The sequence below is a fragment of the Phragmites australis genome, chromosome 23 (assembly GCF_958298935.1).
Source record: "Phragmites australis chromosome 23, lpPhrAust1.1, whole genome shotgun sequence".
Taxonomy (NCBI): domain Eukaryota; kingdom Viridiplantae; phylum Streptophyta; class Magnoliopsida; order Poales; family Poaceae; genus Phragmites; species Phragmites australis.
The window spans coordinates 92,707-119,701 of record NC_084943.1 but is presented as its reverse complement, the minus strand read 5'-3'; the positions used below and the strand labels follow the sequence as shown (position 1 = coordinate 119,701).

The window sequence follows — 26,995 nt, the reverse complement described above, 5'->3', positions numbered from 1 at the left end:
GGGAAGGCCAAGCAGATAAGCACATAGATTGATGACATCATAGGGCTCTCTAATCTCCGTAGCAGTATGAGCAGTACTTGAGATGATGAGATTCTTTCCTTTAGTCCAACCGACCAAGATCATGCATCTCCAACTCGTTTATTTCAAGTTTTATGGATTGAACCGCATATATCATTCTCATTAACTCAAGCATTACACTGACATCACATGTTCAGTATCATTTCCAACAATGGTAAGATAGAATAAGAGCACTATTGTGTTATAAAAACAACAAAATACTTTCAAGTGATTTGACAATGCTAATTCATAGAACCAAATCCATGATGAGCTAATTATGGTTCTAGTTTGATTTAAACTAAACTTAGGCCACTTAAATATAGCTACTCCTTAACCACACATTCTGTGTTGCCATGCATACATAGACAAACAACACCACACACAAAATATGTATCTTCAAAGCTATCCACACACTTGGGTACCTACTACCCTTTGAACATTCCTAAATATATAAGTTGCATGGCAAAACATCATTTCTTGCCTTGGCAGCGCTTCCTTTTGAGAGAAAATGGCCAATGATGATATCAAATATGAAGAGGTTTTGATTCTTGTCTATTCTCTGAACTAGAACTTGTCTCATGTGCATAATTAGATAACTTTTTTATGCTTTCTTGAGTAAATTGAGTATTCAGAGTTCAATTCATTATTATCTATAGGGCTTTTCTATTGCAGGAATATGTTTTGAATGCACGAGGAATGAAGCTCTTTACATGCCAGTGGAGACCTTCAAACTATGAACCAAAAGCTCTAATCTTCCTGTGCCATGGTAACTTGTTTATTGATATGATGTTGCCTTTCTGTTTTCATTACAATTTTAACAAAGAGTAAAATTTGTTTCTCAACATTATCAAGTTTAGTTACGTTTTTTTCTTTCTATATTTTTTAGGATATGCCATGGAATGTAGCATTTCAATGAGAGGTAAATACCAAAACTTGGTGACATTGATGCACACCTTTTACCCAAAAAATATTATCAATATGACCGTGTCTTGGTTGCAAATGAATGATAAACCAACTATGGTGCAACACATGATAATTGAAAATCACATCAACTCTGAATTTGTTCTTTTTAGGGTGATAGAATGGGAATTTCGTGGAACTTCTCATAAGCATTAAAAAAAAAGTTCTCATAATCAGCTAGATAAATCTATGGATTATTGCTTTTAGGCACAGGCACAAGGTTGGCACAGGCTGGATTTGCGGTGCATGGATTGGACTACGAGGGCCACGGGAAGTCTTCTGGACTTCAGGGCTATATCAGCAGTTTCAATGATATTGTGATTGATTGCTCTAAGTACTTTGCAAGTGTTTGTGGTATGTTTAACATATGAAGTTAACTATTAGATCCATCCTTACCTTTGCATTTCATACAGCTAGTTAGAAACATCTAAATCTTTTACAACAAAGAAGATAATGATATATTATGTATAAGTGATAAAACTACATGAAGAAGACAAATATATATATTTTATTTCTCATATGCTTCATCATTCGTTTTTTATTTTGTCACCCCGTGTTTATTTTATTCATGTGAAGCCACTCTTTTCTCTTAAACAACCACTTCCCTTTAAAAGAACAAATATCTATTGTTGTTTGTCGTGACTTTAGGAAGTTAAACTATTGCTATATATACAAAATATATATTAAATTTATGCATTTAATTATTCAACATATATATTTGTATGCCAATTTGTGGTTGACTAGAAAACTTGAAATTCCATACATTAATACCGTGATTCCCCTTATATAGAGAAAGTAGGGTACAAGAACCAAAGGAGATTCTTGCTCGGTGAATCCATGGGGGGAGCTATTGTGCTTATGCTTCATAGGAAGGAACCTACTTATTGGGATGGGGCCATTTTAGTTGCTCCAATGTGCAAGGTTTCTCTCTCTCTCTCTCTCTCTTTCTCTCTCTCTCTGATCGTGATGAAATCTAGTTGTTGCTATGGTAACATTAATTCATACAGATTGCAGAAGACATGAAGCCTCACCCAATTGTGATTTCAATTTTAAGTAAGCTCAGTAGTGTGATCCCTACATGGAGAATAATTCCTAATGAAGATATCATTGATAGGGCAATTAAAAGTGAGGAATGGCGTGAAGAGGTACGAGGAAAAGATAGCAAGGCTCAATCCTACAGGATAATGTAATTCATAAAAAAATACTTTTTCTGGCACTAACTTTTTTATGTCATTATATATTATCAGGTACGAAATAATCATTATTGCTACAAGGGAAGGCCTAGGCTAAAGACTGGTTATGAACTTTTTATGGCAAGCTTGGATATTGAAAGCAATCTTGACAAGGTATGAGCAATGTTTGACATCGAACTTGATATCAAAAGATGAGTTGTGTTGGTTTGACCATTGTGCATGCCAAAGTGTTGTTTTTTGTAGAATGTTATACTGTTATACTCCCTGTAATCTAAAAAATGTGAATTTTGGGATTGCGTGCAGTCAACCTATTAAATCTTTGGTTACTAATTACTCTATGTATCTTGACATTGAACATTTGAAGATGGCATGATAGATTTGGCTAAAAAAGTTGTTTCATAATATATAATTTTTTTATGGTTTACATTATATTATAATAGAAATTAGTAGTCAAAATTACAACTTGAAAATCGTGTTGATATCCAAAATGATAACTTTTTTTATTTGAGGGAGTAGCTTAGATGGCTACCAACCAGATTTTCCATGTTTAACTCAATAATGATCGCAAGTATATTTTCTTTTTCATCGTAAATATACAGTGGAATTATGGATGAATACATAATTAGAATTGATTGGAGATATCAAAATCATCCATGAACACTATTGATTTGACACCGACAGTATCCCTGTCAATAAAGCCATATTTGGATTTGTCTATAAATTACAGTGACTATATTTTTTTTCTCAAAATAGGTTACCCTACCATTCATCATAGTCCATGGTGGTGATGATGCCGTGACAGACCCGTCTGTAAGTGAGGCACTATATACACTAGCTGAGAGCAAGGATAAGACACTGAAGCTCTTCCCAGGGATGTGCCATGCTTTGACTTCTGGTGAACCCAAGGAAAACATTGATGTTGTGTTTTCAGACATCATCAAATGGCTGGATGAGAGGGCATCGATTTCATAGCAAGCTAGGTCCAAGTCCAACAATGGCTTACAGTTACCATAAGATTAATTCTTCAGTTAGACGAACAAACAAAAAAAATTGTAATTATTAGCTGTTACGAATATATATACCTTTGATATTTGTTGTGGTGAGGGCTATCTAATTTGTAGTTACTTGGTTGGGTGTACGTAGTATGTTGGAAGATGTGTCATCCATGGTAGAGTAGTTGATGGTGTTGAGATATGTGAGATGCACCTTATCGCACAGGTCACCGTCAGGGACGTTGTGCTGATCCTATTTTTGATAGTATGTAGTTTTGATTTTGTTTCAAAAAAAATTCTGAAAGGAACGACATCCTTCCCCAACTAATAAAGATGGATTGGCTGGAGAGATGGTTGGATGGAATGGAAGGACCTTCAGCTTGTGTGTGTGTCCTTATCCCTTGGCTTCAACTCATAATTGGCTAATACGTTCTTGATTCAAAGGTCGTCCCCTCCCTTTGCTCTTCTCTGCTCTGCTCGTTGAATTGAATATATTTGTGATCCATTCAATTCATTTGGTAGCTACAGATTCTGTCTGATGAGATAGACATATTCAATTCATGCGGGCAGGGCAGTCCGCATGTTGAACGCACCATTTGGTTGAAGGTGTAATCCATTGTTTTCTCTAGATATTTGTTGAGTTGAGTTTGAATCATATGAGAAACTGGCCAGCCAACAGTTCAGGGGAGCACCGACCAGCAGGCAGTCAGGCAGGAAGGCTAGCTAGTCGAGGACTGGAGGAGTCACCACACATCCGGGCTCCGGCCTTCTCAACGTCTTGAGGCCTGAGGGAAGGAAGAAATTAAACCAACTTCAACTAATGGATGGGTGCATCTTTCTGTACGCAGGAGTACGTTGGGAACTCGCGGGGGATGAGGCTCTTCACCCCGCAGATGGGTGCCCAAGAAATCAATCAAAGCTCTCGTCTTCCTGTGCCATGGTACGTATATACCTTGCTTGCCTATCTTCTTTCTGAATGATTTCGTTCGTTCGTTACAAACTTGCGTGTGCAGATCGCCAATGACATGAGGTGGCATCCCGCGGTGGTGAACATGTCGGCAATTAAGTTAAAATATATGTTGGCTTATATAAGATGAGTGGTTGATAAAATTATTATTTTGGTTTGATGATTTATCGAATTATATGAAAATGTTTATGTATTGTAATTATGATCATAACTAACTGACCAAAGTTACAGAAAAATAGAGTTGGAGTGTTTTGTTTCTGTAAAAAAATTGTACACACTGAATGATCCGATGCTTGGGAAATTGAACATGTTGGATGGTCCGGCTTTCAGAAGGATTTCACGTCAGAGCATTTCAACTCAAAAGAAAAAGTTGAAGTACACGCCATTTAGTCCGGCGTTGGGCAGCAGTGCACGCTGGAGCATTTGTTTCAGAGAGGTTACAGATCGGATGGTCCGACGATGGTGGGAAGTTGATGCCGGATTAATATTTGCAGAGAGGTTGCAAAATAGGTGGTCTGGTGAGTTGAACACGTCGGATGGTCCGGTACTCAGGAGGAGTGAACATCGGAACATCCAGTGTTCATGTTTTCTCTAAGATGTGCTTTCCATCGAGGATTTTGATTGTGACTAATCTATAATGGAGTTGATTTGATTGTGACTAATGTATAATGGAGTTGAAGATATATGTTTGCTTGTCTCATGTTATGCAGGTGATGAATGCGACTTAACGGTCAACGGCGGGATGATCGAGGCCAAGCGGGGTGCTTGGTGCCAGACGATTAAAGAGACTAGACGAAGTCAAGGGTGATGCTAGTTGTGCATATTGAGATCAAGCAAAGCATGAGAAGATGGATGAAGACGACTTGTTGACAAAGTCAAACGAAGGGATGTCGGTGAAGATGACAAGACGGCACGAGGGTTCGGAAGCGGGAGAGACTTGCTGGCGGTCAAAATCGCAAGATGGAGTACACATGTCGACATCGGGATGCTTGCTTGAGGTGAAAGCAAGTGGCAATGAGTCACGTTTTGAGAAACATGCGATGCAGTTTCGCGATTTAGCCTCAAAATTGTGTAAGGATGTAGTGCACGTGGTATCATCGTGAAACTTGCGTCGAGGCAGAGCTAAGTCGTGAAGACGCTACGGTCGTTCGATGGATAGAGGAGAAAATGGACCAAAATACCCTCGGTGGTAGGTAGGAGTGTACTATAAAAGAGTGATATTTTGGAAAACAGAAAACTTGGCATTCAAGAAAGCTCTCAAGGTATATAAATAGAGAGGTAGAGCTGTTGGGAGAAGGTGAGTCAGCCATTTGAGTTTGAGTGCTAGGATTTTAGAGGAGAGGGATATGGTAGCTTAGCCTATGTATTATGTGAGAGCTTTTTTGAGCAAAATACTTTGTAATTTGTCAAAAATAGGGTTGACCTATGCAAGTAATGAAGATTAAATTTGCTCTCATGCTAATATTCATCTCCTTCTAGTATCTTTCTATTGGTCCCGTTGTTTCGTTGCGAGTTTTTTGGTTTTTGTTGCAATTTTTGTTTTTGCTTAAGGGCTGAAATTTTATCTCTTATTGAAGTTATTCTTCTTGTTGTTAAAGTCATAAAATTTATATACAAATATATACAGGTGAATCTTAAATTTTCTTAACTCTAAATCATCATTAATTTAGAGATTTTCTTGACCTGGAGTCTATCTGTTTGGATCTATCTGTTTATTTTTAAGTTGCAAGCTTTCGTGTGCGATGATGTATGATTTGAGTTTTAATGTTTAATTTCAACCATGAGAGCTATGTTTTCTTTGTAATTTTTATAGCAACTTGTTTTTCTCTAATTGTGCTTCTGTTTTATTTTAACGTGTGTTGAATGACTATAATAAAAAAAGATCATTAATTTCAAAAAAAATTTATAAGAAATCTATTCACCGATGTTATTTTTAGTGGAACAAGATGCATCCTCAAGGTCATGACCAGCATCATACCGACGTGGAGGATCGTGGCCACCAACGACGTCATCGTACAAGAGTAGAGTCCGGAATCCGGAAAAGAGAGACGAGATAGGCACCGTGGAAGACCATAGCATGACAAGGAAGGACGGCAGAGTGCCGGTGCCGGAGAGAGGCCCCAATAGGGAGGGAGGGAGGTTGGGGCAGCTTGTCCAGGGGTTCCCAAGGTTTGCTTTGGGTACTGGTACTTCATACTTGTCTCCTAAAGCAGCCACCCGGGACACTGGTGCGCGATGTCTTCTCCTTTCCGGAACCAGCCCCGCTGCCACTTTCCGTTCCGTGTCGTGTCATCCTCTTCCTCTTCCTCTTCCTCCTCCGTCTTCCCGCAAGGCAAGCAATTTCCGATTAGCGGCCGATTGAAGCGATTTGATTTGCTATGAAACCCTTCAAGAAGGAGTTCACCTTCGGTCAGTGATTCCACATCCATCCATCCATCGATCGATCGATCTCTTTCTTTGGGTTGTCTTGTTTTGGGTGCTGATCCTGAATCTATCTATCATGACCACTCGATGTATGCGATGCAGAGGAGAGGTCGGAGGAATCGGCGGCCATGATCACCAACTACCCTGCCAGGATCCCCGTACGTGACGTCTCTCTCTTCCTCTTCCTGCTTTACTGGCTCTGCCTTCCAAGACCTAGACAGAAAGAGGCATAAAGGCCTGTGCTGCCCCCCTCTTCTCTTCTTCGCCTTCACATCACTAATAATCGATTACTATCTGTCAGTGAACTCTCCTGTCCATTCAAACATCACCCATTACATCAACAATAAACACTTGAAAAAAAGGAGATGGAGAATCTAAATGGGCTGCCAACATCTTATTGCCTAAACACAGTTGGGAAATACTCAATTCTTGTACAGTATGTAATTGGGTCCCAATGATTTGAGGAAAGAATAAAGAAAAATCTCATCGAACCTCAGTGGAACTGTGTAACTGGATCCCATTTCATTGCACTATTGTCTACCACCATTTATCAGGGAACGGATTACTGCTTACTGTTTCCATCTTCATTCATCTTCGCCTACCATGTACCATGTGATCATTTATATACTTGCCATTGCCACATCAGCGAACAGAATGAAACATGACAAGCGGTTTTAGGATTCAGAATCTGTTTGTTGGTTGACAAAATTACTAGCCATTCTCGTATTTGCGGTTTATTTTTTTAATGGTAGAATTCATCAGCGCAGATTGAATCAGCTTCTTTTGCATGATAACATCAGTCTGGCCTGTTCTTGCTAATCATTTCTCTGACACTGAAGGGTTCTTATTCTTACATAGATGATTCTTGAAAACCAAAACATTGCAATTGTAACCCAAATCATCAATACATTTTACATACTCTGAAAATTTTTACTGAAGCTGATATTGATAAAAAAGAATCACCAAGATTTTGTTCTGAATTCCCCTTTTGCCGTTAATTGAAGATCTCTGTTTGGCATCTGTTGCCTGATGAACACGGCACTCCTGAATTAGTTTGTATTTGCAGGTCATTGTTGAAAGGTTTTCAAGGAGTAATTTACCAGAAATGGAGAAGAGGAAGTAAGTTACTACTTTCAAACTCAGTCACGACTCTTGTGCACATTACTAGAGATGGATTGTTTCATTGTCATTGATTCTATGCTGCTGCGTGCCTGATGTTTTAGATTCTGATTTATCGCCCGTCTGTAAGCCTGAATGTGGTACAACTTTATGATGCAGGTACCTGGTTCCGTGTGACATGCCGGTTGGGCAGTTCATTTTCATACTACGTTCCAGGTTACACCTATCTCCAGGAACAGCGCTATTTGTGTTTGTAAACAGCACTTTGCCCCAAACAGGTGAGATTGTGTATCTATTGTTCGTTCCTCCTTAAATAAAGTGAGACGGGAAATAAAGTACAAGAAGATCATGGCGAACAAGAGCCGGAGACGGGAAATAAAGTGAGCTCATCAAGATCAAGATGGGAGCAGCAGCAGCTGTCTTCGTCGTCGCTGCGGGCCGCGGCGGCCAGCTTCAGGGAGAGCTTGTCGCGCTCCCTCTCCAGGCTCTCTCTCTCCGACAATCAGCATGAGGATGAGGTTGAGCTGAAATGGGCGTCCATCGAGAGGCTGCCCACCTCGGACAGGCTGCACACCTCGCTGCTCCACGCTCGCCTACGCCTTGGCCCTCTCAATGGAGACCATGGGGAGGTGGCGCCGTTGGAGGTGGTGGATGTGCGGAGGCTGGGTGCGGTGGAGCGGCGGGTGGTGGTGGACACCCTCATCGCCAACATCCAACGCGACAACCTCCGTCTGCTCCGGAAGCAGCGGCAGAGGATGGACAGGGTGGGCGTCCGGCCGGCGACGGTGGAGGTGCGGTGGCGCGACGTATGCGTGGAGGCGGAATGCCAGGTGGTGCAGGGGAAGCCGCTCCCCACCATCTGGAACGCCGCCGTCTCCAGCCTCTCGGTACGTCTCCATCTAGCTACCTCGATCCGTCCACAGTTAACACTGCCGGTGCATGATCGAGTCGAGACATGCACATGAATGACTGTGGTCAGGTGGTGAGCAGCATGCTGGGATTCAACCGGCAGCAAGCGAGGATCCGCATCCTCAACGGTGTCAGCGGCATCGTCAAGCCTTGGAGGCTGACGCTTCTCCTGGGACCCCCAGGCTGCGGCAAAACCACCCTCCTCAAGGCACTCGCAGGCAAGCTCAACACCAATCTCAAGGTGACAGGAGAAATCGAGTACAATGGCGTGAAGCTGAATGAGTTTGTCCCGGAGAAGACGGCAGCTTACATCAGTCAGTATGACCTTCATGTCCCTGAGATGACTGTCAGAGAGACCCTCGACTTCTCTGCAAGATTCCAGGGTGTTGGCAACAGAGCAGGTAACTATGTTGATCAACCAAATCCAAATGTCTCCATACTAACAAGTATACATATCATCATTTCAGCCATTCCTAAACCGAGTTTGCTTATGTATTTTTCTCAGAAATCATCAAGGAGGTGATTCGAAGGGAGAAGGTGGCTGGGATTACCCCTGACCCCGACATAGACACGTATATGAAGGCAAACACTAACCTTATTATGATTTTTCATGTGTTCACATCATAATGTGATTTTGACCATATCGGCACGCAACACTGAAAACATACAACTCACCCTTTCATGTGCACAAACTCTACTTCATTTCTATTCAGTAGCGCGCGTTACATTTCTTTTTTATAGGCGATATCTGTGGAAGGTTTAGAAAGGAGCATGCAAACAGACTACATTATGAAGGTAATTATTGCCCAAAAAGTATGCTCACGAGCCCCTACATAATAGAATTTCCCTGTGCATAAGCTCTTCCTTAACTGACAGATCATGGGACTTGACATATGCGCTGACATAATGGTGGGAGATGCAATGAGAAGAGGTATTTCAGGCGGTGAGAAGAAGAGACTAACCACAGGTGATTCTACAATATTTTGAATTGTGTGAGTATGATGTTTTGTTATCCCAACTACAATCCTGTAGGGACTGAATTAAAATACTACAATTTATTGACTAAAGTTCTATAATTTTCTGACAGAATGCTATGCACCATTTCCTTTTCATGCCTTTTTTGGTTCTGGTAATAATTTTAGTTCATTTATTGACATATATGACTGTAACACTTTGTTATATCTATCTAATAATACGGGGCAAGGTATACTGTAAACTACCTTTTTTTATGAAAACCATAGCAGTCTCCCTGATTAAGGTATGAAAAAAAAAGGATATGTCTTAAAGTGATATGTTCATTTTATATAATCCCAGTATCAATTGGTCAATATAAGATAACAAAAATCAGTTGTAGCAACTGTGGATGCTTGTTGCCTTTCTAAAAAATTTGTCTGACAATCAGGAGAGATGATAGTAGGACCCTCAAAAGCTCTCTTCATGGATGAAATATCAACTGGGTTGGATAGCTCCACCACATTCCAAATTGTTTCTTGCCTGCAGCAGCTGGCTCATCTCTCAGAGTCTACCATACTAGTCTCACTCCTTCAACCAGCACCAGAGACTTATGAACTTTTTGATGATATTATCTTGATGGCTGAAGGAAAAATTGTATACCATGGATCTAAGAGTTGCATTTTGAGTTTCTTTGAATCATGTGGATTCAAGTGCCCGGAGAGGAAAGGAGCAGCTGACTTTCTTCAAGAGGTATACAATTATTAATTTACAACTTTGAGTAATACGGAAGTGATTATGAAAAAAACAAGCACCAACAGGGTCTAGCAGTTCCTATAAGCCATCATACTACTACTTATTCATAACATTTATTGGAGAGAGAAGTACAGGGCATATATTCGTTGAAAAAAAAGAAGTACGGGGCATATGGGCCCTGTACTTTACCCAATTTTTCCTAATGATAATACATTGAAGGTATTGCATATCTTTGTTTCTAAGGAGATTCTGGGTCTAGACCCATGACCTCAACCACTAAAATCATATGCTCTGTCACCTGGCTAGAGGGTTGACCCTACTTTACTGATATGCCTCATAAAAAAAATGCAATCTGATCCTTTCTAGCTCTAGCAGACTATATAGATGTCAAAATTTTGTCTGCTGCCTTAGCATATCATTAAGTGCAATATGCATAACAGCTAAACTGAACATTTATCTTGATAGATTGATTTTAATACCTATCCTTTTGTAGATACATGCTTCAAGTTCCAATATTTGTGCAACTTACAATGGAGTAATACCAACTAAAATGACTAAAACTGTTAATATGAAGCAATCGGATATATTAGAGTATTCTGGTATAAATTAGGCTGATAAAAAGTATACTATCAGAAACTAGGAATTCTTCGTCCTTACAAAGTTATGTGTAGGTCTTGTCAAGAAAAGATCAACAGCAATACTGGAGCCGTAGCGGAGAAACATACAAATTTGTTACCGTTGACCAGTTCAGTTTTCAATTCAAAGCATCTCAAGTTGGTCAGAATCTTGCTGAGGAGTTTTCAAAGCCTTATGACAAATCTCAGGGTCATAATAAGGCCTTGTCCTTCAGTATCTATTCATTATCCAAGTGGGAACTCCTTAAGGCATGTTTCGCAAGGGAGCTTCTCCTCATGAAACGGAATGCCTTCATCTACGTAACAAAAGCTGTTCAGGTAAGTCATTCGAAAGATATCTTTTGGAGAGCAATGTTGTTGATAACATACTGCTGCGAATTGGTGAACACGTTTTGTATATTACAATTCAAAGCCAATGCATGAAGCTAGATATTGATGACCATATATTGAATTCTTGTTCGCATTCGCTTAATGAACATCAAATGTATTATGTGCAGTATTAGCCATGAATAGAAAGGTAACAAAACTTATAGGATATGTATAATTTCTCCACCTTCTGATGACAAGAATATATTGATAAAGTTCTTGTGTTACTATGGACATTGCAATCAAGCCTTTGCACTAAAGAATGAAAAACTTGAACTCCTATATTTTTATTTGCATCTGAAACACCTTTTACTTTAAAAGAAGGGTCAATTGTCATTCTGCCACTAGGGTTTCTCGCAATTGTAAAAATGCCAAAGTTCATCAACATTGTTGTGGTGCCACAGAAGACACGCATAATAGGATATTCCTGTCATTATGTCATTAGTATGCCTTAACACCATTAGGTCACCAGGTTTGACATCGCATCAAGACCACAATACGCCTGTTATTTATTTGTCAATTTACCATTTCATGTGCGCTCAAATCCAAGATGTAGGCTCACTTGATGAGTGCTGCAGGGAGTTGTATGCTGCGCTTGGGAAGTTTTGAATTACTCTCGAAAAGCAGTCTATTGATTCTCTCCCAATTGGTTGTATATCATCAAACCTCCCTGTAGAATGAGAGAATGCTCAATGTATTCATTCGATCATTGAGGTGGTGTACATATATACTGTGTATAGGCTTGATCGAGTCAAACTAACCTCCTAGTCAAAAGCAACTACTGCCTATTCTACAGCTGATGAGCGAATGGATTGGAATGGTGCCGGTAGAATAGGAGAGCGTCAACAAACTGCATGGATGGTGGCCGAGCCAGACTTTGTTCGTCAACACCCCCCCCCCCCCCCCCCCCGCAGTCCGTGCATCTTCAGAGAGGCACAGACTGGAGCAGAAGGCATCGAACAGTGACGACGGAAGGCCCTTCGTCACGATGTCTGCGAATTGGTGGTTGCTGGGAACATGAACGAAATGAATGTCCAACTCGATGTGTTTGGTGCACCAGAGGTGAACTGGGTTGGATGCGAGGTAGGAAGCCGAGACATTGTCGCAGTAGACAATGGTTTCTTTGATGGCGTCTGTGTGCATAAAAAGGATCTGATGTCACCTAGAGGGGAGGTGAATAGGCAGAATCTGAAAATTTTACAAACTAAACGCAGCGGATCAGTAAAATGCGGACTCACCGTAGATTTTTCTGGAACCTCTGTAAATATACAGAGGTTCCGTAGAAATCTACGGATACTCCGAATATTTCTGGGAGAACTCAAATTGATGCCTATGCAACAACAACGTGAATCAAATCCATGAACTACCAAGCACCACAGGATGTGTTCCAACCTATTTCTCCAAGTACCTACAGCTTAAATCTCACAAAGAGATAGATCGGGTCGAAACCCTAAAAATCAACAGGAACAAGAATATGCAACAAATCACAAGAGATTGACAAATGAGACATAAGGATTTGTTGACCGAAGTTCGGCCACTCAACAAAGAAGTGCTTACGTCTCCGTTGAGGTGCTCACAAAGAGCCGGGTTTCTTCCAACCCTTTCCTCACCTAAGCGATCACAAAGATCGAGCTAGGGTTGCTTACTTAAATTTGTAGGGGTGATACAAACGTTCCGGGGCTCACCACAAGATTGGAAGTTCAATGGGCGACGCCTAGCCGTCTAGGTGGAGAAACCATCAAGAGTAACAAACACGAAATCACCAACTTGACGAAGAAAACGAGTGCGCAAAGGATGGATTTGAATTTTACTAGCACTACTCCTTGCTCGCACTCAATCCTACACAAGATTTAACCTAGAATCACAAAGAGGAGTGGAGAGGGGAGCTTTGAATGCACTTGAGCTGCTTGTCTCAAGTTAGGTCGAAATGAATGAGTTAGGTTGTATTGGAGAGGTGAGAGAGTGGGGTATAAATACTCTACACTCAAAAACTAGTCGTTACACCTGTGAAAATGCGGACTCATCGCAAAAATGCGGACACTTCACAAAAGTGTGAACCTTTCACACACCCTTAGTTAACCCAAACTCTGCTAAAGTGCGAACTATCCGCAAAAATGCGGACATTCCGCATTTGCACATTTTTAAAAGATTAGGGCTAACATAGGTGCAAGTGTTGTGTTCGATGTGTCTCTCATAGGTTTGTTAGATCTTTTGAGCACTGTTTCTATGTAAACAAGTAAATTTCATATCCCCTTAATAGTACGGTATTCTAAACTTAATTTTAAAAGATAAATGAATTTAAAACTATAAGATCCATGAGTCGCTTTCATTTTTCCTTTTTGGGGGGATCATCATACATCAAATTCTCACTTGATTGAATTACACCTATATACTTCATAAAACTCATTAATCCTTTAATTGTTTTGTCATTATTACCAAAACTCACTTAGGGGCCTAGATGCACTTTTAGTGCAGCTCATGAAGAAGCTGGCAGAGCCAACAGCATTCGGCTACGACATTGGCAACACCATGGTCCTCGGCTTTGGTGCTCAAACGAGAGACGGTGGGCTGCTGTTTGCTGGACCAGGACACAAGTGAGGCGCCAAGGAACACACAATAGCTAGAGGTGGATCATCGTGTACCCGGGCACCCGACCCAATCGGCGTCAGAATATGCGACGATGTCTGAAGTCAGTGAACCGGTGATGACTAGGCCGTGTTGAATGGTGCCACGTACAAATCGGAAAATCCGTTTCACAAGCACCTAGTGAATGTCATGGGGGAGTGCATATGGAGGAAGGCTTGATTGATAGTGTATGCAAGATCGGGGCGCATCATTGCCAGGTATTGGAGGGCGCCAACAACACTCCTGTAGAATGACGCGTCCATAGCAGGCTTGCCGTCGAAGGTAGAGAGCTTTGGCTTGGTGTCGATGGGTGTGTTCGCCGGCTTGCAAGTCATCATGCTAGCGCATTCGAGGATGTCGAGGGCATATTTCTCTTGGTTGAGGAAGAAGCCCGTCGGAGTGCGTTGAACTTGGATGCCGAGGAAGTAGTTCAAGGGCCTGAGGTCCTTCATGGCGAACTCAGTGCGAAGACAATCGATGATTTGGCACTGAAGTCGATCGGAGGAGGACGTGAGCACGATGTCATCCATGTAGAGCAACAGGTATGTCAGGTCATTGCCGTGGCGAAGAACGAAGAGGGATGAGTCAGACATTGTAGAGGTGAACCTGAGTCTGGTAAGGAATGACGCAAACCGCGTGTACCAATCGCACAAGGCTTGTTTTAGCCCTTAGAGGGACTTGGTGAGGAGACAGACATAGTCGGGGTGCTCAACATCCACGAAACTGGCTGGTTGATGATAATAGATGCGTTCAAAGATGTCGTTATGCAAGAACGCATTGGTGACGCCGAGCTGGTTCACTGGCTTGACGACGAGAGCAAACGTGTCGCCAAAGTCCATGCCGAGCCGTTGCGTGAAACCACGCACAACCCATCGTGCCTTGTACCAGTCGAGGGTGGAGTTTGGGTGGAGTTTGTGCTTGAACAACCATTTGCTGGAGATGATGTGAGCACCGGGCGGTCGTGGAGTAAGCATCCAAGTGCGATTGCGGTGCAACGCGTCATACTCAGCCTACATTACAGCGAGCCAGTTCGGGTCATGTAGTGCGGCTCGAACAGATGTAAGGACTGGCACCGGTGTTAGGCTGGACGCCAAAGGTGTCATGGGCGAGACACAGGTGTAGCTTGGGTTGGGTACGCGGATGCCAGCACGAGCTCGAGTTATCATGGGATAACGAGGCATGGTTGATGGAGTTGTGCCGTGGGGATCCGAGTTGGTATCATGGGTGGGTGGGAGTGGAGGTGACGGTGGGCTTGTTGTTGGTGGTGGTAGAGCGAGTGGCGTTGGAGTTTGTGGTGCAGAAGCGCTATGAGGGGCAGGATGAGCTGCTGACATGATGATAGAGATGATGTCCGAGGCGAGATCAGGCGGATGAGGAGAGGCATGTGAGGACTCCAGTACCTAAGAGAAAGGAAATGTGGACTCATTGAAGGTGACGTGCCTAGAGGTTATAATGCGCTTGGTGACAATGTCGTAGCATCGATAGCCTTTCGTGCCGAACGGGTAGCCAAGGAACACACATGCGACTGACCGAGGGGCAAGTTTGTGAGGTGCGGTTGCTGTGGTGTTGAGGTAGCACAAACAACCGAATATGCGGAGGTGTTGGTGGTCTGGGCAACAGCCAAACAGGAGTTGATAGGGTGTGGCATTGTTGCGAGCCTGACATGGCCGGCAATTTAAGAGGTATGTGGAAGTGGCAAGGGTGTCAGGCCAAAAGCGAGTTGGAACGGAGGCGTGGAAGAGCAGTGCACGCACACCTTCGTTCAACATGCATAGAATGCGTTTGGCGCGCCCATTTTGCTCAGACGTATATGGGCATGTAAGCCCCAGTAAAGTGCCATGTTCAGAGAAGAGGGAGCGTGTTGCGAGATTGTCGAACTCGCCACCATTGTCTGTTTGCACACACTGAATAGAAAGAAAGAACTGAGTGCGAACATATGTGAAGAAAGGACGCATGGTGGAAAGAACATATGATTTATGGTGCAAGGGAAATGTCCATACAAAATGAGAATAATCATCGAGTATGACCAAATAAAATGCATTCCAAAGTTGCTAAGAACAGGCGATGTCCAAACATCACAGTGTACGAGATGAAATGGAAAAACAGGCACTAACGAGGAAGAGGAGAATGGTAGGCGAACATTCTTCCCAGTGTGGCACGCATGACACAGATGGGTGGACGTCTTATTGAAGGAGAAGCCAAAATTTCGGAGAATAGCAGCGAGGGGTGCACGTCCTGGATGACCAAGCCAGGCATGCCAAACATCCACGGAGGTAGACAGGGCCTGAGGAGAAGCAGTGTCGCCATGTATTGGGTAGAGGCCACCGGGGCTGTTACTTCGAAGGATGGTCATCCGTATGCGTAGATCATTGACAGAGAAACCAGATGATTCAAAAACAACAGAGACATGATTGTCACGAGTGGGGCGTGAACAGAGATTAATTTCTTGATAAGAGACGGAGAAACCAAGACGCTGTCCAAATGAAGAGGAGAGGAGGAGGTAGAGAAAGAAGTATGTCCCATATGAGTAATCGGCATGGTGGTGCCATTGCCGACGGTGATACGGGATGCAGTATGGAGGGGGCTAAGGGAGGAGAGATTACCGTGATTGTGTGTCATATGGGAGGTGGCACCTGTGTCAAGAAACCAGTCCCCGCTGTCGATGTAGGGCGCATCCGTGGGAAGGTTATGGAGCGCCAAAAGTAGCACCGGGTCCCAGGACGCTGCGTTGGACGCTGGTGGGGTGGGTCCAGCAACCGAGAGGCTGACGGTACTTGTCGGGGTGGAGGCGTGCATGGCATGGGGAGGGGCAAGACCAGGACGAGGCTCAAGAAGTTTGGCGCTGGGAGAGCGCCAGGGAGGCATTATCCAGGCATGGACAACTCTAGTCCATGGGTTCAAGCTGGCGTGCCAGGTTGGTGCCGATGTCGGAGGGGTGGGTGTGGAGCTCTTGGAGGAATTGTTGGAGCATCGTTTCTTCCCTTTGATGCGGTCATTGGTGGATGTCGAGGTGGTGCCAGAGGACGGGCGAGGAGAATTGGTGCTGCTACTGCCAGTGAGGAGGGCAGTCACAACAGCCATTTTCGCCGTCTGTGCAAGGCGAGTTTCCTCGAGCAGAAGATGCAACCGCACCTTGAGGAAGGAAGGCGATGGTGTCAAGAGAATGAGGTTGAAGATGGCATTGCCGAACTGCAAACTTAGACCGTGCAGCGTGTTCAGGACCAGCTCCTGATCCATAAAGGGAGCGTCGACGTCGCAGAGATTGTCCGCGATTGTCTTTAGCTTGCTGTAGTACTGAGTGATTGTGAGATCACCTTGGTAGAGTCTGTGAAATTCTTGCTGGAGGTAGACGGCACGTTGAAGCTAATTATCGAGGAAGAGGCCGGAGACCGACGACCATGCACCATGGGTCGTGTCGTTGGGATGCAGGATGATGTCAAGGATTTCTTTGGCGATAGTGGTGTAGATCCAAGACACGATGTAGGCATCGATTTGGATCCATTCGGCATTGGTGAACATGAGCCGAGCGTCGACGGAGCCGTCGAAGTGATCTTGGAGGCCAAACTTGTGGAAGACAATAGCAAAGAATGTGTTCCACTGGGTGAAGTTGGAGTCTTGGAGGTCAAGAGTGACGGGAACGTGGGTGCGGATGTTCACCAGTTGAATGGTGGCGAAGGAGGCAGGCACAGGTGGAGCCATGACGAATGGATTGCCACTAGTCGAAGAGGCCGATGAAAGTGAGGAAGACATGGCAGCAGAGGGTGGGCAGAAGCTGGGAACAGGATCGCTCTCAAAAAGAAAGAGGGGCAACTGATACCATGTAGAATGAGAGAATGCTCAATGTATTCATTTGATCATTGAGGTGGTGTACATATATACTGTGTACAGGCTTGATTGAGTGAAACTAACCTCCTAGTCAAAAGCAACTACTACCTATTCTACAACTGACGAGCGAATGGATTGGAATGGTGCCGATAGAATAGGAGAGCTTCAACAGACTGTATGTATGGTGGCTGAGCCAGACTTTGTTCGTCAACACTCCCAACAATTAGGAGATCTCTATTTGAAGAACACGAGAATTAATTGAACACGCACTTAGTACATAAGTTCAGTAGCCATTTTGCAGTACCTGTGTAATTCTATGTACCCAAAAAGTGAACTCTTGGACCTTGGACCATATCTAAATCTACACTAAACTCCCATTACAAAAAAGTTAGCACACTGTGTGTGAACTTGCAAAAATATTAATCTACATGCACTTCCTACACAATGTAACTTTTAAGAACTTTAATTCTCATGTTCTTATATGATTAACTATATTATAGGACTTCAAATACAGTCCTTTTGATAAAAGATATGTCTTACAGTTAAAATGAACTAGAGTATGATTTTACATTTTTCTCAACATGATCGCTCAAAATTAACATAGTGCATATTTTTACTTCAGCTTGGACTACTTGCCATTATTACTGGGACGGTATTTCTCCACACCCATATGGGTGTTGATAGAGTTCATGCTAACTATTTCATGGGTTCACTATTCTATGCACTCCTTCTGCTGATGGTGAATGGATTCCCTGAGCTGGCCATGGCAATCAGCAGACTCCCAGTCTTTTACAAACAAAGAGACTACTATTTCTATCCTGCATGGGCTTATGCAATACCAGCTTTTATCCTAAAGGTTCCAGTTTCTTTGGTTGAGTCAATAGCTTGGACATCAATATCTTACTTCCTCATTGGCTATACTCCGCAAGCATCCAGGTATAGTTCAAGTTGTGTTGAGTCTAAGTAGCGAGTGAGTAGGAATAAACTTTGTTCTAACTTGCAGTATTCTTGCGTGCAGATTCTTTCGGCATCTCCTCATCCTCTTCTTTATCCACATTGTAGCATTATCAAAGTTTCGATGTGTTGCATCATACTGCCAAACAATGGTGGCTGGTTCAGTGGGCGGTACAATGTCATTTCTAGTCATCCTTCTATTCGGGGGTTTCATCATTCCTCGGTGTAAGACATTCCCTTGTTTCCATCAAATTATATTTCTAGCAAGAGACCCTACAAAAGTATATTGTTATGCTAACTATTACAGAAACATTACTCACACTTTTTTGTGTCATATTGCTACAGCATCCATGCCTAAATGGTTGAAATGGGGATTTTGGCTCTCTCCGTTGTCGTACGCTGAGATAGGCTTAACCGGAAATGAGTTTTTGGCACCAAGATGGCTAAAGGTACACTCTGACATAGCAAACTTGAATTAATTAAGAAAATGCACTCCATAACTAAAAGCCCACCTGTTGGACTTCGCAAGCAATAACAAAGACTTTGTCGTTTTTGTTGTAGTATAGTAGTGTTTCATATATTTTACTTCAGTTTACTATACCTGTTGGTGGAAGTGAAGCCTGATTTTTCATGACCTTGTAAGGCGTTAACCAAACTTGTTTTTCCTCCTAATGGATTATGCAGACCTCCTGCCATCACATTGCAAAAGTATATAAAAATATGTATAATGCAAATTTTAGCACTCCCACACAATACTGATTTTTCAATGTTGATAGTTCAAGATTTCTGATGTGACACTTGGAAGGAGGATTTTAATGGACCGAGGGTTAGACTTCTCCAACTACTTCTACTGGATTTCAATTGGAGCACTACTTGGGTTTATTTTGTTGTTCAATATAGGTTTTGCCGTTGGCTTGACTATTAAAAAGCGTAAGTGCATTATAGCTAAAATTTCTTCGAATTAACAAGCTAGTATACTTTATTTTTCAAATGCAACTGAATTGCATGAATCGTAAACTCGATCAAAGCATATACTATCAATTAAGTAAACAACAGAAATGTGGTAGAATAGGTCCATTCACAAGCACAAGTTGTTCTAACCTCCCATGTACATCATTCTCAGCACCAGGAACTTCTCGAGCTATTATCTCTCGTGATAAGCTTACCACATTTAATGGAAGAGACCAAGATATGTCCAAGGACATAGAAAATGGGATGCATAAGTCACAAACAGAAGCTTCTTTGACTCTTAACAGGACTGGTTAGTCGAATTCTACACTGTACAACAAAATGCATCTCAAAGTTTCAATGAAATGGAACTCACTATTCAATGATCAAATCTTGTGCAGGGAGGATGGTATTACCCTTCACGCCCCTTACAATGTCATTTCAAGATGTGAACTACTATGTGGACACACCTACGGTCAATATCATACTCTTAAGAGTCAAGACAATTACTTGTGAAAGAAAGCTATGCTTAATAACCCTATATAAAGTTTTTTTTTTCATTGCAGCAAATGAGGGAGCAAGGTTATATGGAGAGAAAACTACAACTACTCCACAACATCACAGGAGCTTTCCAGCCAGGGGTCCTATCAGCACTCATGGGGGTTACTGGAGCAGGGAAAACAACCCTGCTTGATGTTCTTGCTGGGAGGAAAACTGGTGGTATTATTGAAGGAGATATAAGAATAGGAGGTTATCCTAAAATTCAACAAACTTTTGCTAGGATATCAGGCTATTGTGAACAAACTGATGTTCACTCCCCACAGATCACAGTGGGCGAGTCTGTTGCATATTCAGCCTGGTTGCGCCTTCCAACAGAAGTTGACTCCAAGACGAGAAATGTGAGAGTTATACTTGTTAATGAAACCAAATAGATACAGGGTTTTCATTTGTATAATTGTATCTTAGGTTCCAGGACGATTAGACAGAATTACAAGGTGACTCATATTCTTTTTTTCTCACAGGAATTTGTCAATCAAGTCCTTGAAACAATTGAGTTGGACGAAATACAAGATGCTTTGGTTGGAATACCAGGGGTAAATGGGCTTTCTACGGAGCAACGGAAACGGCTCACAATTGCAGTTGAGCTTGTATCAAACCCTTCAATCATATTCATGGATGAGCCAACATCAGGCTTGGATGCAAGGGCAGCTGCTATTGTCATGCGTGCCGTAAAGAATGTTGCAGACACAGGTCGTACAGTTGTGTGCACCATTCACCAACCAAGTATCGAGATATTTGAGGCATTTGATGAGGTACTTACTATTTTTATACCCTTCATTCTTCAAGATATAAGAATCAAGAAAGAGGTCAATACAAGTAATATACGCCTCCATGAGCTTTAGCAATGTTATTGATTAATTCCATGATGAGTACTGTTTTTGAAAGAGTATGAGAATTGGTTGATGTGGTCGATATATTGTATTGTGTTTCGAGGGCAAAATATATAGAGTACAGATGGCTTGGATGTCAAGCAACCTTAGAGATAGGATGGAATCTAATCCTAACCTACTATAACAAACGGATCCTTGTGTATCATATACCATATACTCTAACATCCCCCTACAGTCATAGCGGGAGCTTCGCAGACGATGAGACTGGAGAGGAAGATGAATGACATCCCCCCGCAGTCGAAACAGCGTGATGCAGATATTGTGACTGGAGAAACCGATGGGTTTCTCATGCATATGGTAGCCCTTTGTGCCTGATGTCGAGGTAGCCGAGAGCGAGGTGAATAGTCATGGTCGAGGATGCCGCGTGAGATAGCCGTGGTCGGTGTAGCCGTAGTCAGGGTTGTTGTGGTCGAGGGAGCCACACATGAAGCCACGAGCGCAAGGGGCACCATGGTGATGGGTGCAGGGAGGCCCGAGGGAAGAAGACGGTGACGCGGACGAGGCAGTCGTAGAAGAAGATGTCGATGCCGAAGTCGATGCAATCAAGGCCGTCGAGGACGAGGTGTGCACCGGGTTTGCCAGGCCCGGGAACGCGTCGGGGACGAAAGCACTCACCGGTGTTGCCAGTAAAGGGCGCGCAAAGGTAGAGTGCCCAACCATGTGCCAGTGTCTGAGGGACTAGCAGAGAAGGCCTCAAAGGTCCGGTGCGCAGAGCAGTGAGGAGGAGAAGGTGCCGATGCAGCCCATAGTTGTCGAAGTAGACAAAGAGGTCGAGGAGTAGACTGTGACGTTAGCGATGAGATTGTGCTGGACGAAGGCGGTAGAGACAGAATCAGCGGCCTGGAGCGGCAATACCAGTGTTCGAGAGAGCGTGGTGGCAGTGCTCAAAGAAGCCGGCGAAGAACACCCGAACAGTGTGACGAAGACCAAAGGAGCCGACAACCGAGGCGATGACTTGCTGAGAGAGGCGACGTCGATCGGCTGCAATGTCATGGCGCACGGGGACGACAATGTAGGGCCACGGTGAGATCCTCTATGCGGCTGGACCGCGCCTGGGAGGGTGTGGCAGTGCTGCAGAGGCATAGATCACGAGCGGTAGCACTGCGGCCCGAAGGCGATGCAACAGCAGCTCCGATACTCAGGTGGAGACACACGTACTCGTGGAGGATGGGAGCCATGCCCGATTGGCCGGGAGGAACCGCGCACGATCGGCGGATTGAGGGTGCGCAAGGTGGTCGTGGCGGAGGCATGTCGACAGGCGGGGCAGACGGAACAACCCTGCGCACTGTAGCAGTGGTGACACTGTTTCAGACATGAACGGCCGCGTACTGTAGCGGTGTTGCTACTGTAGCACCACGAACAGTACTTGTGGGATAAATGCTGATTTGAGTAGAGGCGCGAGGTCGACGTGTGGCGGGCGACGCAGACCGATCTTGGATCGGAAAATCAAAGAGAAACGCCAAACAACAACCGACGAGAAAGAAAAACCCAATCAAGAGATTGAAAAAAGACTCTCTAAGGAAGCCAATAAACACAATCGGCTACGCGAATCCTAGGTACGGGCGGCGCTGCCCCCGGCGGAGATCACAGAGACCGATCTCCCCGGGGGCGCATGGTGCGGAAGCTGATGGTGGCTAAGGTTTGTGGCCTAGGATTAGAATTTAAACTCTTGATACCATGAAAAAGTATGAGGATTGGTGTAATGTTGTGTGTGTATTGTATTGAGTTTCGAGTGCGGAATATATAGAGTACAGATAGCTTAGATGCCAAGCAACCTTAGAGATAAGATGGAATTTAATCCTAACCTACCATAACAAATGGATCCTTGTGTATCCTATACCATATACTCTAATAGTTTTACGTACTCCTGCCCCTCGAAATAGTCCGATTTTTCCTCCACGCCGATAAGGAGCTAAAAGATCGATCACCTTAATACATGTTTCAAAGATGGATAATTTCGTATCTAACTCGATAAAGACAGGTGGATCTATGAATAGGGAATGTTGCATTGGTATCTACAAGACCCAACTTATCAAGTGGCTCCCCAAGAACGTTAAAAATTCATCGGAGAGTAGCTCCACCGACTGGGAAACTGAGAAGAACTCATGGTTCAAAATTTTGTGAAAATTCATTGTCTAGTACTTATGAGGTCATTGTCTGTTTGCAACTTCAGCTTGAAACTAGTATGAAGCATTTGCTCATCTTGCAGGAAGAATATAAAGTACAGGGTGAGACACTTACTATTCATATAGCCTAAGACTAGTATGAAGCACTAGAGGGTTTGCTTGATAGAACTCTTTACAGTTCAGTCTGCTGGAACTGAAAATTCATCCAGCCATACTATCTGTACATAAAGAACTCCAAACTAAGTTCAATACAGAACCTGCATAAACCTTTTTTTTTTATGGTCTAAGCGGTTTAGATGATAAGCTTCAAATTACCTAGTTTTTTTTAAGAAGTACAGGAGATATTCTATAAAATTTAATGTGCACAATTGATCTTCAGTTCTTTCATGCCATATTTCACGTAGTATTGAAGTTCCATATATTACTAATTAGCATGTAAATTCACATGTAGTTGATGCTGATGAAAAGGGGTGGAGAGTTGATCTATGCTGGACCGCTTGGACACCATTCGTGTAAGATCATCCAATATTTCCAGGTAACTAAAAAGCTTAATTTGTCCTTGTACATATATAATTTACATTCATATATGTGATATATATATATATATATATATATATATATATATATATATATCAATCTAAACCTATTTTGCCAGTAAACAGACCTAACTAAATATAGTTTCCATTTTTTCTATATTTTCAAGAAGTTGTACAGCAGTGTTCCTTTGGCTTCTCCTGATCCTCATGATTTCTAATGTATATGACACATAATAGGCACATGTTATATTAATCAAAACCACACTCCGTTTTAATTAAATATAATCTACCATCACCTGGCCTTTATCCTTGATTATTGTGTGGTACACATGTTAACATACTAGTGAAATTATTCCCTCCATTTCATTCTAGGCAATACCTGGGGTACCCAAGATCAAGGACAACTATAACCCATCAACATGGATGCTAGAAGCCACTTCTACATCTATGGAAGCTCAATTGGGAGTCGATTTCGCACAAATTTACAGGGACTCATCAATGTGCAAGTAAGATTTCGAAAATCATCATAGTTAACTCTGGGATCATGCACATGTCACTAACAAACTTAATTATTAATATCATCATTACACAATACAACAAGCAAAACAAGTTCCATATCAAATACGAGATGGTGTGCTTCGACAATACTTCAGAAAAAAAAAGCGGGCATGGCTCTCAAAGGCAGTGTTGACAAGGATGATTTTTTTTCTGCACAAGTGCTCTCTCATTCGTTAGAAATTAAGTGCTGTGTGACATTTTTGCTAATAGTTAGTTGGTGAATGAAGGGACAAGGACACACTTGTAAAGCGCTTGAGCATACCACCTCCAGGTATAAGTGATCTCTATTTCCCAACACGGTATCCACAAAAGTTTTGGGAGCAGTTCAAAGCTTGCCTCTGGAAGCAGTGTTTGTCATATTGGAGAACCCCTTCCTACAACCTTGTGCGAATTATGTTCATAACGGTCTGTTGCATTGCATTTGGGGCATTATATTGGCAGCAAGGCAACATAAACAACATGTACGTAAACTATCACTTTGTTCATCATGTCACACCATATCTCTTCTTAATTCATGATATTCATGATGGTTCTGTTGATTCTTGTTTTGTTTGTGGGTAGAAATGACCATCAAGGTCTGTTCACCATTTTGGGATGCATGTATGGCACCACTCTGTTTGCTGGCATCAACAACTGCCAATCGGTGATGCCATTCGTCTCCATAGAGCGCTCTGTCGTGTACAGAGAAAGGTTTGCTGGAATGTACTCTCCTTGGGCCTACTCCTTTGCACAGGTCAATCATAGACTCAGTACAAGTTACATATATCGAAACGTTTATAGACTAGTTTCAGACTTCAGAGCTCGCAACACCGTTTACTATAGTGAATATTAATATTTGCAGACTTTGACCATATTTATTGTTTCGTTTTTTTTTTTCAAGTAGGTTGCAATGGAGATTCCTTATGTATTTGTGCAGATAGTATTGTTCATGTCTATAGCATACCCAATGATAGGGTACGCATGGACAGCAGCAAAGTTTTTCTGGTTCCTATATACCATGTTCTGCACGCTGCTCTACTTCCTGTACCTTGGAATGATGATGGTGTCACTCACCCCAAACATCCAAGTGGCGTCAATATTGACATCCATGTTCTACACCATACAAAATCTTATGTCCGGCTTCATTGTCCCTACTCCAGTAAGTCCTTCCAGTCATGTCCATTAGTTAAATTCTCCATTCCATTCACCCACGTTTGTGAATTTGCCACCCAATGTACCATTGACATTTGGCTCCTGGGGGCCACATGTCGGCAAAACAAAGGAGTGGCAAATCCTCCATTTTCCATTGCATATAATTTCTTTGTTTCATCTCACCTACCGCCAAGAATTTACTAATGCCACATATACACACAGTTTGTGCGTGAATAAGTCCAAAAGGAGGATTCTAGTTTCAGATAGAAAAGACTGACTGAAAAACTTATGTTATGTATATATACTACTAAGGTCAAAATGATGCTGGTTAATTCATAATTGCTTGTTGATGCTTGCATTGCAGCAAATTCCAAAATGGTGGCTATGGCTGTACTACATCTCCCCAATGTCGTGGACACTTAACGTCTTCTTCACCACCCAGTTTGGGTATGAGGACAAGAAGAAGATTGAGGTATTCGGAGAGACAAAATCTGTTGCTGTGTTTGTGAGAGACTACTTTGGTTTTCGCCGCGAGCTGCTACCACTGGCAGCTATAGTTCTGGCAGCCTTCCCCATCCTCTTTGCCACCCTCTTCGGTTACAGCATTTCAAAGCTCAACTTCCAAAGGCGATAAATAGATAAATAATAACAGAAAGGAGAATACTGCCTCTGTAGTGTAGCATATATTTTCTTTTTCCACATATTTACAGAAATTAAAACTACTACAATTACCACTTGATCGGTCAGACTGAAATGTATTCTTTTAGCTCCTTTGGAAATTGACTGTTGCGTACAGAATGCATTACGTACACAAGACATTGACGCCAGTAAAATATTCAGCCAGGGAACTAGTACATAAAAATCCAATGGCGCCGCAGCATATCGACCAAGAAAACAGTGTCCTTCACACTAACGTTTACTATGGTCTGAATTTTTCCAGCGTGAAAGACATTGGAATCCAGTGTTGGTCTGCTGCTTCTAGATTTTATCTAACGTTGTAGATAGACATGAGTGCTACCTTTTGCTAGGTTCACATATGTGACTTACATGGCTCACTGTCATTGAGCTGCCACTTCATAGTACTCATGGTTTAATCAATCCAGTAGCATGCAGCTAGCTGATCAGTTTGTCATGGGCGAGAAAAAGATATAGCCGTCAGGCCAGTAACTTAAAACGGGCGCGCAAGGTAATAGCTAGAAGCCAAATTAGTTAACGTAGGGCTCAAGTTTAGTAACCCTATAAATAGAGCAGTGCACGGGTTAGCTGCTAACCATACCCAGGCCCGTCTTCTTCTAAGTTCTAACACACACATACACACTCGTATTAGTATTAGTCTAGAGCTATATTCCGCTAGTCTCTAAGCTATAGTTTCAAGTATTCTCACAAGTTCACAGCTACAGAAAACTCCTTTAGTCGGCTCGTAACTGGCTTTACGACTATCACTGTCAGCTCAGGAACTGGCTGTGATAGTCCTTATCATTGCTGGTTCGGAGCTACAGTAGCTCATGTCAA

The 26,995-nt window shown here is 42.7% G+C and overlaps 3 protein-coding genes and 1 long non-coding RNA gene across 6 annotated transcripts; all 4 read left to right on the top strand.

Moving 5' to 3' along the window:
- The first annotated feature begins 338 nt into the window (after positions 1–338).
- Positions 339–3,369, top strand: LOC133906144 (caffeoylshikimate esterase-like). Its single transcript, XM_062347941.1, has 8 exons — positions 339–595; positions 730–823; positions 944–976; positions 1,225–1,371; positions 1,808–1,938; positions 2,025–2,162; positions 2,265–2,363; positions 2,964–3,369. Exons 1-8 carry the CDS (start codon positions 566–568, stop codon positions 3,180–3,182), a joined length of 891 nt encoding a protein of 296 aa, XP_062203925.1. The 5' UTR covers positions 339–565; the 3' UTR covers positions 3,183–3,369.
- A 191-nt stretch (positions 3,370–3,560) lies between these two features.
- Positions 3,561–5,577, top strand: LOC133906146 (uncharacterized). The gene is made up of 3 exons (XR_009907736.1): positions 3,561–3,646; positions 3,731–4,142; positions 4,880–5,577. It is a non-coding gene; the product is annotated as an uncharacterized LOC133906146 (long non-coding RNA).
- Positions 5,578–6,399: 822 nt separating this feature from the next.
- Positions 6,400–8,025, top strand: LOC133906145 (autophagy-related protein 8D-like). The gene is made up of 4 exons (XM_062347942.1): positions 6,400–6,578; positions 6,696–6,751; positions 7,660–7,712; positions 7,872–8,025. Exons 1-4 carry the CDS (start codon positions 6,548–6,550, stop codon positions 8,023–8,025), a joined length of 294 nt encoding a protein of 97 aa, XP_062203926.1. The 5' UTR covers positions 6,400–6,547.
- Positions 8,026–8,048: 23 nt separating this feature from the next.
- LOC133906143 (ABC transporter G family member 41-like) lies at positions 8,049–26,344 on the top strand. Of its 3 annotated transcripts, none has more exons than XM_062347938.1 (21): positions 8,049–8,599; positions 8,692–9,022; positions 9,127–9,203; positions 9,363–9,416; positions 9,498–9,588; positions 10,024–10,325; positions 11,000–11,281; positions 18,402–18,715; positions 18,798–18,958; positions 19,079–19,182; positions 19,510–19,663; positions 19,857–19,994; positions 20,083–20,156; positions 20,248–20,580; positions 20,704–20,994; positions 23,710–23,793; positions 24,167–24,300; positions 24,580–24,813; positions 24,914–25,085; positions 25,236–25,490; positions 25,848–26,344. In XM_062347938.1, the coding sequence occupies exons 1-21, from the start codon at positions 8,468–8,470 to the stop codon at positions 26,115–26,117; spliced, it is 3,987 nt and encodes a 1,328-aa protein (XP_062203922.1). In that variant the 5' UTR covers positions 8,049–8,467; the 3' UTR covers positions 26,118–26,344. The 3 variants fall into 3 exon arrangements, with proteins under 3 accessions (XP_062203922.1, XP_062203923.1, XP_062203924.1); XM_062347939.1 differs by having other exon boundaries at positions 8,334–8,599; positions 18,636–18,715; XM_062347940.1 differs by lacking the exons at positions 8,049–8,599; positions 8,692–9,022 and having other exon boundaries at positions 9,127–9,193; positions 25,848–26,342.
- Positions 26,345–26,995: the final 651 nt, after the last annotated feature.